Below are 13264 nucleotides of genomic sequence, written 5' to 3'. Positions count from 1 at the left end.
TTTTTACTACGTTAAAGGCGCTATATAAATGCAAGTTGTTATTGTTAATTGGATTACTGAAGTATACTGGTTTCTGAAAATATAAAATCACAGCAGTCCATCTGGCCAGTCCCAAAAATGAATTCCATTCCACACATTCACCACCCTCCGGATAAAGTAATTAAATCTAAACTGTCTATGCATCTACCCTCTTCTAAGCTCAAGCCCATGTCCTTGATTCTAAAGTTTGTGGCAATATCAAAAATATCGTAGAGTTCAAAACATCTATTCCCTTAAGAATATTGAATACTGGAATAAATCTCCCCTGAGCCTTTTGATTCCAGAGTAAATAATTCCAGGTTCTTCAACCTCTCCTGTTGGCTATGATGCCTTAAGCTAGGTATCTGTTTGGTTTTCAGTTTGGGTTTCTGCAGTGCCTCTAATGCCTGGATATCCTTGCTCCAGTATGGCAACCAAAACTATATACCGTACTGAAGATATAACAGTACCAATGCCTTCTCCTGGGAATTATGCTCTATCCTGTTGATTATACATCCTCTGATCCAATTAGCTTCCCTGATGCTGAGATAACCACTAACACTTCTAGATCCATCTCTTGTGTTGTATCTTGTAGCCCAGAGCCATTTAGTTCATACTCCCTTCCCTAGTCTTATCACCTATTTATTTATATAAAATATTACTTGTCACTCAACAGCCCATCTTTCCAAGCTATCTCAATCCCTTTGAACTTAGTTAACATGCAGTATTCTGTTTGTGATCCTTTGCCATGTCATTGAAGCTGCCTTAACCAATTTTACCTCCTATCCCATGCCTTCTTGTGTGGCATGGTATAAAAAGGCTCTTTGAAATCTAAATATATTGCATTCACAATTTTTTTTTTTTGTCAACGGGGTCTATCTTTTCCCTGATGAACTCTCCTCCCATAAGTCCATGCTGACTGTCTTTCATGGTACTGTACCATACCTAGCCAGGTGTTTTGTTATTCCCTCTTTCAGAATGTCTTAATAATACTTGACCCAAAACAGATATTGGGCTCACTGGTCTTTGTTTGCTGGACTGTCCCTATGTCTTTTTTTAATGATTGTTGTATTAACATCTTTCCAATTCTTGGGCACTACTCCCATTGTTGATGATTTTGGACATGATTGATTTTGCTATCCAATTCTTTAAGTATCCTTACATGGAGTCCATCTGGGCCTAGTGTACTGTCTTAACTTTCTTAGTCTATTGGTGACTAAAATTTCTATTGAACCACTCAATACAGTGTGCTTGCATTAAGGGATAAGGTCCTCGGTTTACTATCAGGTCACTTCTAATCTCTGTCATTACTAGTAACTCGAATTACTTCTTTGGTCATTTTGCATTGCTATTTTGACTGATGCGCCGGAATCAAGCCCATTACTTTTATCTCTTTTTTTTGGCCTCTTGGCCCATTTCTGGCATTTCTTTCCTATCTCTTCCCCTTCCTGTCACCAAGTCATGGCAACTTTCACTTTTTCTCCCCCTCATGGATATTTTGTTCCACCGCGCTTTCCCCCCCAATCCCAACCTATCACCACTCTCTGCCTTCCTACTCCCCGACTGACATTCCAGGCTTGAATCCCCCTTGGATAAGCCCACAGCTATCCTCTGTGCCTCTCTCGGCATTCTTTGAAGGGCCTGTATAGGCACCCGTTGCCCCCTTAAGAGCAGCAACCCAAACTGTTTATCCTCTTATCAACCTTTGTGCCCATTGGGAGCTAACTTCATCAACCTCCTCCCTGTCCCAATCATCTCATCTGCCACTCCTGCCTTAGACTCTGCTAGCAGACCAACAATCCTCATCCGCGCCACATTTCCCTCCAGAATGTGCGTTCACTTGCAAACAAGGCCCTTGCCAACCGTGACCTTACTGTGGATGATTGGATTGATATCCTGGCTTTGACTGAAATGTAGCTCACAGTTGGCAACATCTTGCTCCTTACTGAAACCTCCCTGCCTGGTTATAGTTCCCACCATCTGCTTCACAGTGCAGTGGTGATGTGGCCCTTTATGACCAAATCACACCTTGATCTCTGCCCCTATTCCTCTGATACTTTCTCTTCCTTCAAGCACCTTATTTTGTTCCAACCCTCTCACTTCTCCTTTTAAAATCCTTGTTGTTTATCACCCCTCAAGCCCCACCCCAAGATATCCTCCCTCCTTTCCTCCCTCAGTCTCTGAACTGAACGACGACTCATCAGTGATTTGAATCTGTTGCTCACCTCCCTTTGCCATTTCTCCTCTGAATTCATTGACCTTCTTTCCCGCCATATAAATTCTCTTACCCATATTCACAGGCACTCCCTCAACCTTGCCATCTCCCGTGTCCTCTCTACTCCCATGGTCTCATCACAGACAAGGCCATCTCTGACCACTTCCTCCTATCTCTCGGCCCTCCATCCCCTTCCAACTCCACCTCCTTCCTTCTGTGTCCGTCCCTGGAAAAAGCTCTCCACCATGTCCCAACTGTCTAGCTGTTGGGACTCCATTTGCCCCATTACTTCTGCAGCCATCAATTCGCTCAATCGCTCCCTCACATCCATCTTTTGATGCCCTTGTCCCCAGAAAAATCTTTTACACTCTTCCATCCTGGTCTATCCTCCTAGTATGGCCCCCATCTTCACTCCTTGAAGTCCAAGGTGCGCAATCTTAAGTGTATCTGGCGCACAGCTAGTTTAACCATCCATCATCAAATCTGGCTGGACTACATCAAGTGCTATCGGGCCGCCCACTACTCCAGAATAAATATAACCCCAAGCTTCTTTTTTCCACTACCAACGATCTCCTTAAACCCCTCTCCCCTGCCTTCTCCACCTTTCTTCCAACAAGTGTGAGGAGCTCATGAACTTCTTTCTCACTAATGTTGAGACCACCCATTTAGCTGCTTCTTCTGCTTCCCTCTTTCCCCTTGCTCACCAAGCCAAACCTCCCCTTCCTGTTCCCTGACCCCATTCCCACTAAACTTCTGACTACCCAACTTCCCTTCCTGGCCCCCAAAAGTATTTGAACATGTTTCCTCTCAATCCAAGCCTTTATTTCCATAACTGCATGTTTGAATCTCTCCGATCAGGCTTCCATCCCTGCCACAGCACTGAAACGGCCATAATTAAAATCACAATTGACATCATCTGTGACTGGCTGCAGTCTTTGAAACAGTCGACCACACCATCCTACTCCAATGGCTTTCCTCTGTTTTCCAGCTCTGTTTGTCCTCCCTTGTTTCCGCTCTTATCTATCCGATCGTAGCCAAAGCATCTCTAGCAATGGGTTCTCTTCCCACCACTGCACCATTATCTCCAGACTTCCCCAAGGATCTATCCTTTGCTCCCTCCTCTTCCTCATCTACATGCTGCCCTTTGGTGGCATCATCTGCACACCTGTACAATCTGATTTAACATAGTTGAAAGGATAGTGTGATAAATAGTTGTTGCCCAGTTGCCTGGTGGTGTGTATGTTGGAAAAGTAGGATAGATAGAAACTGATATTTGGTTAATTATAAAATGTTATTTGAAAAAGGTGGAGACTTTCAGATCTATGAGCATGTTCCCTTTGAACCGATCCTGTTCACAGAAGTGTGACTTGTGTTTATTCTTATGGGTATAAATGCTAAATTCACAGCTCGGAGAAGAAATAATTTCACACAAGGAAGAATTGAAATGTATCATTTATATGTGTGAAATAATCATTTTCTGATGAGACTTGCATCATTTACTTGTACCAAATAGAAAAACCAGTGCTTATTCCAAAAAGCGTATAGAATAAACAGATCACCTCAGATAGTTACATTTATTTCACTGTCCCCTGTAACACTGTCAGTACATTCAGCTGTTCAAAATGAATTATTTTCTGGTTCCTATTTACATTTGAATTTTTCATTTATCAAAGATTAGGATATGGGAGTTTATATTTGGTGTTTGTTTGTTTTGCTCTATAGGTGGGTTTGGATTATCAAAATCCGTATCTGAACCCTTTTAAAGAATTCCAGAGATGGAAGCACCATTCTTCAGTAGCACCAACCTTAGAAGGTGGAAAAAGGATTGCCTACGGAGCCCGCGCCTTAAATGAGGGTGGTTTGCAGGTATTGTAAAATATGCTGTGCCATTCTAGTATCTGCATTATGTGTAATATTAACTTACATTATGTAGATACTTTTCTGGTGAGATTGGCCTTCATTATTGCTAGCAGCACAGTGAGGTAATCCTTGCGCCTCTCGCTCCAATTAAAATAAGTGACATCAACACAGAAGTGAGAAAATAAAATCATAGCCAAATCATTATAAGCTATTACAAACTCTCTCCCTGGTCTGTTTTCTCCTTCCCCACCCACCACCAGCCCATGGAAAATAGTTACAGCTCAAGCTCCATTATAGTGGAGAAGGTTAAAGTAGAACTCTGAAAATAAGTATTTTGAATATATTAAAAGCTTCTGACGATGATAGAAAGAAAGGCTTGCATTTATATAACGGCTTTCATGACTTCAGGACGTCCCAAAGCGCTTTACAGCCAATTAAGTACTTTTGAAGTGTAGCCACTTGTAACATAGGAAATGCAGCAGCCATTTTGTGCACAGCAAGCTCCCACAAACAGTAATGTGATAATGACGAGATAATCTGTTTTGTTCTGTTGATTGAACGATAAATATTGGCCAGGACACCGGGGATAACTGCCCTGCTCTTCGAAATAGTGCCATGGGATCTTTTACATCCACCTGAGAGAGCAGACGGGGCCTCAGTTTAACGTCTTCTCTGAAAGACAGCTCTTCTGACAGTGTAGTACTCCTGGAGTGTCAGCCTAGATTTTTGTGCTCAAGTCTCTGGAGCGAGAGTGCTACCCACTGAGCCACAGCTTGCCTCTTAACATTATTTCCCTTTTGTAATGTTGATACATTGGATCATGTTGGTTGTCAGTATTTTAGAAAATTTATTGATAGTGGAATAACGTTTCTGATCTGTATGGATTATGTTAATATATTTGGGGGGAAATTAGTGACTGAAGCAATATTGTTCCACAGTCTATACCTAGACTCTCCTTCCCTGGAGGAATGCTGATTGGTTGCAGCCCAGGATTGCTGAATGTCCCTAAAATTAAAGGAACACATACTGCTATGAAGAGTGGCATAATTGCTGCAGAGGCCATCTTTAAGAAACTATTTGAAGATAATCGCCAGCCTGTGACTCGAGGTACGGATCTAATAGTCTTTGATTCAAATTTCCTTAAAACCCCTCCTCACAATATAAGTGGCACACAAGGGACATATAACATGTCGATTTTTGATTTTGATTTTTTTTTAATTAAATAGATTTTAACTTTTTGTTGACAACCCTTCAACTCATTAGTTTATTTTTGCTCAATTCATCAAAAGATTTTTTAATTTTTTCCTTTTCTGAAATTGAAATCATTTTTTCTCCTCAACTTAGGCCTTCACGTACCAGAGTATGATGTGGACATAAGAAACTCCTGGATTTGGAAGGAACTTTATTCTGTGAGGAATATCCGACCCTCTTGCCATGGGCTATTTGGTATTTATGGTGGAATGATTTATACTGGAATATTTTACTGGCTATTTCGAGGATTTGAGCCCTGGACACTGAAACACAAAGGTGATTTAGCAATGTGTCAGAACTTAACATGCAGTGAGCTACAGGGGTATTTGTGCAGAGATAATTTGGAGGGACAAAAGGTGCAATGTGTTATTCTTTAATTTGGGGAAATGCCTTTTTATCACCACACAAACTTAATGGGCTCTCTTTCCTAACTTCAGGCATAAACCAAAATCAAAACCAATCATTTATTCTACACTAGAAAATCAACATTAGAATTAAACAACATATTCAGTTCACACTACCCTTACATGGTTGGGGCTTTCAGTCCTTTTAATTTGGCTGTGTTTATTTGCACCACAAGTGGGTTGAACCAGATTTCTGATCGGTCCCCTTGGAGGACAAGACACACCCAATAGTTTAGATGTGTAATTTGATCCAGGCATTGTCACAGGCTGGCTCCCCAAGCCAAGCTGCTCCAGTGTAGCCATGACAGTGGCATCTACCTGTTAATGTGGAGGGTCACCTAGAAAAGCAAGATAACTTTCCCACGGCCATGTACGGCCTGCCCTGTCGACCTCCTCCCAATCGTCAGTTGAGTAATAGAACATAAAATGCTGAAAATGCTGGAAATGCTCAGCAAGTCAGGAGTATCTGTGGAGAGAGGAGCAGAGTTAACATTTCAGGTCGATGACCTTCATCAGAATGTGAAACGTTAACTCTGTTTCTCTTTCCATAATTGCTGCCTGATTTGCTGAGTGTTTCCAGCAATTTATATCAGATTTCCAGCATCTGCAGTGTTTTGTTTTTGAATCAGCAGCGTGATAGTAGGATTTAGCAATGGTGTATTCAGACAACACCTGCACACCGCTGAGCTGTTCACCAATGCTATGTTCAAGTTGACTTGTGGGCCTCTTCGAAAATGTGACCCCATGGACGGGCGTTGCAAGGTTTTGTAACTGTTTCTCCGAGACTGAATTTGACAAATTCACAGCATTGACTATTTTACATAATTTGAGCTGCAAGGTTGATTTAGTGAGGCGCATTTTATTCAACGAGAACAGGTGGGGGTGGTGTCATTGCAAGTGACCTCACTAGCAGAACTGTAAAATTTTAGTATGCGCTGAGATTTACATCATTGAGTGGTCCGGCTCATGCAAAGGATCACATCACGGGTCAACCGAAAACCGGAAGTACCCACACTGTCGCAAATCACTCTGTCAAACTAAACACTCTGGGTGAGAGCTGCGGTGACTAATGGGGCGTTGTGTGTGGGTCACGGATTGTTAACCGGTTTATTGGGTACGAAGTGAATAGTGACAGTATCATGACTTCCGGATTTCGTCCAGTCCAATGATGTCACTTGCCACACAAACGCAGGGCTTATTGAGAAATAAACTCCCTGCCATTCATGGTCAAGACAAGAGTGTGATCCAGGTTTAGGGGGGAGGAGAAGGAGAACATGGTGCAGGTATAAAGGGAGTGGGGTTCGAGCAACATAATCCATGTCTAACAGGGGGGAAGAACGCGATCCATCTTCCCATCTGGATCATCGTTCTCGCTCCCATTCTCTTTCCTTCGCCCCCCCCCGCCCCCCCCCCCCCCCCAATTGAACCTGGATCACGTTCTTCCCACAGCCCCACTGTTCTCTCCGTGCTTCCCCCGAGTTCCCGACCACCTCCTCCCTGCGCCCCGCCCACCCCACCCCAAGCTCCTGACCCCTCTCTTTCTGACTCCGCCCCCCCCCCCCCAAAGTTTCTAACCTTCTCTCCTCCCACCCCCGAGATGGTGATGAGCTGCCTTCTTGAACTGCTGCAGTCTGTGTGGTGAAGGTACTCCTGCAGTGCTGTTGGGGAGGGAGTTCCAGGATTTTGACCCAGTGGCGATGAAGGAACGGTGATATATTTCCAAGTCCGGATGGTGTGCGAATTGGAGAGGAACTTGAAGGTGGTGCTGTTCCCATGCGCCTGCTGCTCTTGTCCTTCTAGGTGGAAGAGATCGCGGGTTTGGGTGGTGCTGTTGAAGAAGCCTTGTCGAGTTGCTGCAGTGCATTTTGTAGATGGTACACACTGCAGCCACGGTACGCCGGTGGCGGAGGGAGTGAATGTTTAAGGTAGTGGAGGGGGTGCCGATCAAGCACACTGCTTTGTCCTGGATGGTGTCGAGCTTCTTGAGTGTTGTTGTGGCGGCAGTCATAGTCATAATGACACAGAAGGAGGCCATTTGGCCCATCGAGTCCGCGCCTGCTCTCTGTAGAGCATTCCAATCAGTCCCATTCCCCCGCTCTATCCCCATAGCCCTGCAAGTTTATTTCCCTCCAGTGCCTATCCAGTCTCCCCTTGAAAACATTGAGTGTCTCTGCTCCACCAGTTCAGTCGGCAGTGAGTTCCAGGTCATCACCACTCGCTGCGTAAAAAAGCTTTTCCTCACGTCCCCCTGTATTTCTTGCCCAAAACCTTAAATCTGTGTCCCCTAGTCCTTGTACCATCAGCTAGTGGGATCAGCCTTTCCCCGTCTAACCTATCCAAACCCGTCATAATCTTATACACCTCCATCAAATCACCCCTCAACCTCCTTCGCTACAAGGACAGGTTGGAGAAGCTGGATTTGTTTTAATTAGAGCAAAGATTCCCCCATCCCCGGAACCATTCTGGTAAATCTCCTCTGCACCCTCTCAAGGGTCTGCACATCCTTCCTAAAGTGTGGTGACCAGAACTGGACGCAATACTCCAGTTGTGGCCTAACCAGCGCTTTATAAAGGTTCAGCATAACATCTCTACTTTTGTACTCAATACCTCTATTTATGAAGCCCAAGATCCCATATGCTTTGCTAAACACTCTCAATATGTCCTGCCACCTTCAGGGACCTATGCACATTAACTCCCAGGTCCCTCTGTGCCTGCACACTCTTTAAAACTGTACCATTAAGTGTACATTGCCTCTCCCTGTTCCTTCTGCCAAAATGCATCACCTCACACTTCTCTCTATTAAATTCCATCTGCCAATTCTGCTAGCCTTTTTATGTCATCCAGGCAAATGGAGAGTATTCCCTCACACTCATTACTTGTGCCTTGTAGATGGTGGAAAGGCTTTGGGGAGTCAGGAGGTGAGACATTCGCTGCAGAATACCCAGCCTCTGACCTGCTTTTGTAGCCACAGTATTAATCAAAATCAAATCAACTTTTATTGTCATTGTTAGTGCACAAGTGCAGTACAACGAAATGTAGGCTTGCGGCTCCCAAGAGTACATTTGGATGAGACATTTAAACATTCAACATACATTTGGCTTGTAGTATATTAACATAAATATAACCATAATAAAATGCATTGGCAGATGTGCAGGCTTTAGAGTTTATTTGTGGAGTTCAGTAGGATGACAGCCCTGGGAAAGAAGCTGTTCCTAAATCTGGTCGTACGGGTGCGTATGCATCTGTAGCGTCTCCCAGATGGCAGGAGGGTGAACAGACTGTGGCTGGGGTGGGTAGGGTCTTTGATGATGGACCGTGACCTCCGTAAACAGCGTTTCTGGTATATGTGCTCTATGGTCGGTAGCCGGGTGCCGGTAATGCGTTGGGCAGTTTTGACTACCTGCTGCAGGGTTTTCCGGTCATAGTAGCTACAGCTGCCATACCATACTGTGATACAGTTTGTCAGGATGCTCTCTATAGTGCAGCGGTAAAAGTTAGAGAGGATCAGGGGTGACAGGTTACATCCCTTCAGCCTCCTTAGGAAATATAGGCGCTGCTGGGCCGCCTTCACCAGAGAGGAGGTGTTGAGGGACCAGGAGAGGTCTTCCGTGATGTGGACTCCAAGGAACTTAAAGCTTTCCACCACAGCCCCAGGCTGGTCTAGTTAAGTTTCTGGTCAATGGTGATCCCCAGGATGTTGACGATGGGGGATTCGGCGATGGTAATGCCATTGAATGCTAAGGGGCGGTGGTTAGACTCTCTCTTGTTGGAGATAGCCATTGCCTGACACTTGTGTGGTGCAAATGTTACTTGCCACTTATTAGCCCAAGCCTGAATGTCATCCAGGTCTTGCCGCATGCGGGCATGGATCCTTTCATTGTCTGAGGAGTTGTGAATGGAACTGAACACTGCAATCATCAGCAAACATCCCCCCTTCTGACCTTATGATGGAGGGAAGGTCATTGATGAAGCAGCTGAAGATGGTTGGGCCTAGGACACTGCTCTGAGGAGCTCCTGCAGTGTTGTCCTGGGCTGAGATGATTGGCCTCCAACAACCACAACCATCTTCTTTTTGTGCTAGGTATGACTCCAGTCAGTGGAGAGTTTTCCCCCTGATTCCCATTGACTTCAGTTTTACTAGAGCTCCTTGATGTCACACTCGGTCAAATGCTGCCTGGATGTCAAGGGCAATCACTCTCGCCTCACCTCAGGAATTCAGCTTTTGTCCATGTTTGGTCCAAGACTGTAATGAGCTCTGGCGCCAAGTGGTCCTGGCGGAACTCAAACTGAGCATCGGTGATCAAGTTATTGGTGAGTAAGTGCCGCTTGATAGCACTATCGACAACCCCTTCCATCACTTTACTGATGATTGAGAGTAGACTGATGGGGCAGTAATTGGCTAGATTAGATTTGTCCTGCTTTTTATGGACAGGACATACCTGGGCAGTGTTCCACATTGTCTGGTAGGTGCCAGTGATGTAGCTGTACTGGAACAGCTTGGCTAGAGGCGTGGCTAGTCCTGGAGCACAAGTCTTCAGCACGACAGCTGGGATGTTGTCGGGGCCCATATCCCTTGCTGTATCCTGTGCGCTCAGCCGTTTCTTGATCTCACGTGGAGTGAATCGAATTGGCTGAAGACTGGCTTTTGTAATGGTGGGGACCTCAGGAGGAGGCTGAGCTGGATCATCCACTTGGCACTTCTGGCTGAAGATGGTTGCAAACGCTGCAGCCTTGTCTTTTGCACTCGTGTGCTAGGCTCCACCATCATTGAGGATGGGGATGTTCATGGAGCCTCCTCCTCCCGTTTGTTAATTATCCACCACCATTCACAACTGGATGTGGCAGGACTGCAGACCTTTGACCTGATCCATTGGTTGAGGAATCGCTTAGCTCTTGTCTGTAGCATGCTGCTTTTGCTGTTTAGCATGCACGTAGTCCTGTGTTGCAGTTTCCCCAGGTTGACACCTCATTTTTAGGTACACCTGGTGCTGCTCTTGGCATGTTCATCTACACTCCTCATTGAACCAGGTTTGGTCCCCTGGCTTGATGGTAATGGCGGAGCGAAGGATATGCCAGGCCATGAGGTTACAGATTGTGGTGGTATACAATTCTGTTGCTGCTGTTGGCCCACAGCACCTCATAGATGCCCAATTTTGAGTTGCTAGATCTGTTCTGAATCTATCCCATTTAGCACGGTGGTAGTGGATGGAGGGTGGGTGTCCTCAGTGTGAAGACGGGACTTGGTCTCCACAAGGACTGTGCGGTGGTCACTGCTACCAGTGCTGTCATGGACAGATGCATCTGCAACAGGTAGATTGGTGAGGACAAGGTCAAGTAAGTTTTTCCCTTGTGTTGGCTCTCTCCACCTGCCGCAGGCCCAGTCTGGCAGCTATGTCCTTCAGGGCTTGGTCAGTAGTGGTGCTACTGAGTCACTCTTGGTGATGGTCATTGAAGTCCCCCACCCAGAGTGCATTCTGTGCCCTTGCTACCCTCTGTGCTTCTTCCATGTGGTGTTTGATGCACTATCAATTGCTACAAAAGACTGGAGATTGAGTAAGTAATAAACAGGCTTTTATTACCAAAGAACAGAGCATGCCTCTTGGGGTTGCCTGGTATCCAAAAGGGCCGGAGGCTTCTGAGCAGCGACCTTTATACCCAGCCATGAGGGTGGAGCCAGGGGCGGAGTCAGCTGAGGCATGCACAGACAAGTACAACAATACTAACAACAGTGGTTTACCACATTCACCCCTTGTTTAGAATTGAGTCCGGCGGGGTGAAGTGCACTAAAAATTCGTGTACTGAAGTCTATCAGGAGGCCTTGTAAGCCGTCCTGAGCGTCGCAGCAGCGGCGGTGATGGTGCAGCATCCAACGGTGAACCCGGTGTCTCGTTCAGAGGAGGTGTAGCAGGTGGCGGACCCTGGGGCTGCTGCATGCCGTCTACAGGGGTCAGAGCATGGGTAATGGGAGGTAGCGATGGTGGTCTCTCAGAGGCACCCGAAGGTGCGAGGTCTCGTGCGGGGACTGTGTCCTGGGGGTAGGCAGGAGTAGCGGTGGGTGGCGAAGAGGGTGTTTCAGGAGCACCTGCAGGTGCGAGGTCTCGAATGGAGACTGTGTCCTCCCGCCCGTCCGGGTACACCACGTAAGCATACTGCGGGTTAGCGTGGAGGAGGCTCACCCTCTCGACCAGGGGGTCCGCCTTATGGGTCCTCACGTGCTTCCGCAGTAGGACGGGACCTGGAGAAGTCAGCCATGTTGGTAGCGAAATCCCCGACGTGGACTTCCTGGGGAAGGAGAACATTCTCTCGTGAGGAGTGGCATTGGTGGGTGTACAGAGCAGCGACCGAATGGAATGGAGCGCCGCAGGGAGGACCTCCTGCCAGCGGGAGGTCGGAAGGCCCTTAGATTTTAAGTTTAAAAGGACTGCCTTCCAGACTGTCGCATTCTCCCTTTCCACCTGGCCATTACCCCGGGGGTTGTAGCTGGTGGTCCTGCTTGTAGCAATGCCTCTCGCGAGCAGGTACTGCCGAAGTTCGTCGCTCATAAAAGATGAGCCCCTGTCGCTATGGATATAGCTAGGGAAACCGAACAAGGCGAAGAGGTCATTCAGACATTTAATGACCGTGGTACTGGTCATGTCCGAGCAAGGGATGGCAAACGGGAAACGGGAGTACTCATCAATTATATTGAGGAAGTACACATTGCGGTCAGAGGAGGGGAGGGGCCCTTTAAAATCGATGCTCAGCCGCTCGAAGGGGCGCGTGGCTTTGATCAGGCTCGCTCTGTCTGGCCTATAAAAATGCGGCTTGCACTCGGCACAGATCTGGCAGTTCCTGGTCATGGTCCTGACCTCCTCGATGGAGTAGGGCAGGTTACGGGATTTGATAAAATGGAAGAACCTGGTGACCCCCGGGTGGCAGAGGTCATTGTGGAGGGTCTGTAGCCTATCAACCTGCGCGTTGGCGCACGTACCACGTGATAGGGCATCTGGGGGCTCATTGAGTTTCCCGGGCCGGTACAAGATATCGTAATTGTAGGTGGAGAGTTCGATTCTCCACCTTAAGATCTTGTCATTCTTGATTTTGCCCCGCTGCTTATTATGAAACATAAAAGCCACTGAACGCTGGTCAGTGAGCAGGGTAAATCGTTTTCCGGCCAGGTAATGCCGCCAATGTCGCACGGCTTCCACAATGGCCTGGGCCTCCTTTTCGACAGAGGAGTGTCGAATCTCGGGGCCCTGGAGGGTCCTTGAGAAAAAGGCCACGGGTCTCCCCGCCTGGTTAAGGGTTGCAGCTAGGGCAAAGTCGGATGCGTCGCTCTCCACTTGAAAAGGGAGGGACTCATCCACAGCGTGCATTGTGGCCTTCGCAATGTCTCCTTTTATGAGAGTGAAGGCTGCACAGGCCTCTGCTGTCAGGGGGAAGGAGGCGGACTTGATGAGGGGTCGGGCTTTATCCGCATAGTTGGGCACCCACTGCGCATAGTAAGAGAAAAACCCCAGGCATCTCTTCAGTGCTT

At 46.8% G+C, this 13264-nt stretch overlaps 2 protein-coding genes across 13 annotated transcripts in view; one reads left to right on the top strand and one right to left on the bottom strand.

Annotated features, from left to right (window-relative positions):
* rapgef2b (Rap guanine nucleotide exchange factor 2b) overlaps window positions 1-13264 on the bottom strand; it is a 1083630-nt gene that overhangs the window by 133268 nt on the left and 937098 nt on the right. The gene's annotated exons all lie outside the window — the stretch shown is intronic.
* Window positions 1-13264, top strand: part of etfdh (electron transfer flavoprotein dehydrogenase) — a 120841-nt gene that overhangs the window by 51972 nt on the left and 55605 nt on the right. For both annotated transcript variants that reach the window (XM_086010688.1, XM_086010686.1), the window contains exons 9-11: window positions 3956-4099; window positions 5032-5200; window positions 5438-5620. In XM_086010688.1, the coding sequence (XP_085866814.1) occupies window positions 3956-4099; window positions 5032-5200; window positions 5438-5620 (496 nt within the window). The remainder of the gene's footprint in view (window positions 1-3955; window positions 4100-5031; window positions 5201-5437; window positions 5621-13264) is intronic.

Source organism: Somniosus microcephalus, chromosome 2 (genome assembly GCF_052327205.1).
Source record: "Somniosus microcephalus isolate GS21.2 chromosome 2, FLI_Smic_1.0, whole genome shotgun sequence".
NCBI classification, from domain to species: Eukaryota; Metazoa; Chordata; class Chondrichthyes; order Squaliformes; family Somniosidae; genus Somniosus; species Somniosus microcephalus.
This window is presented reverse-complemented; position numbering and strand designations above follow the sequence as displayed.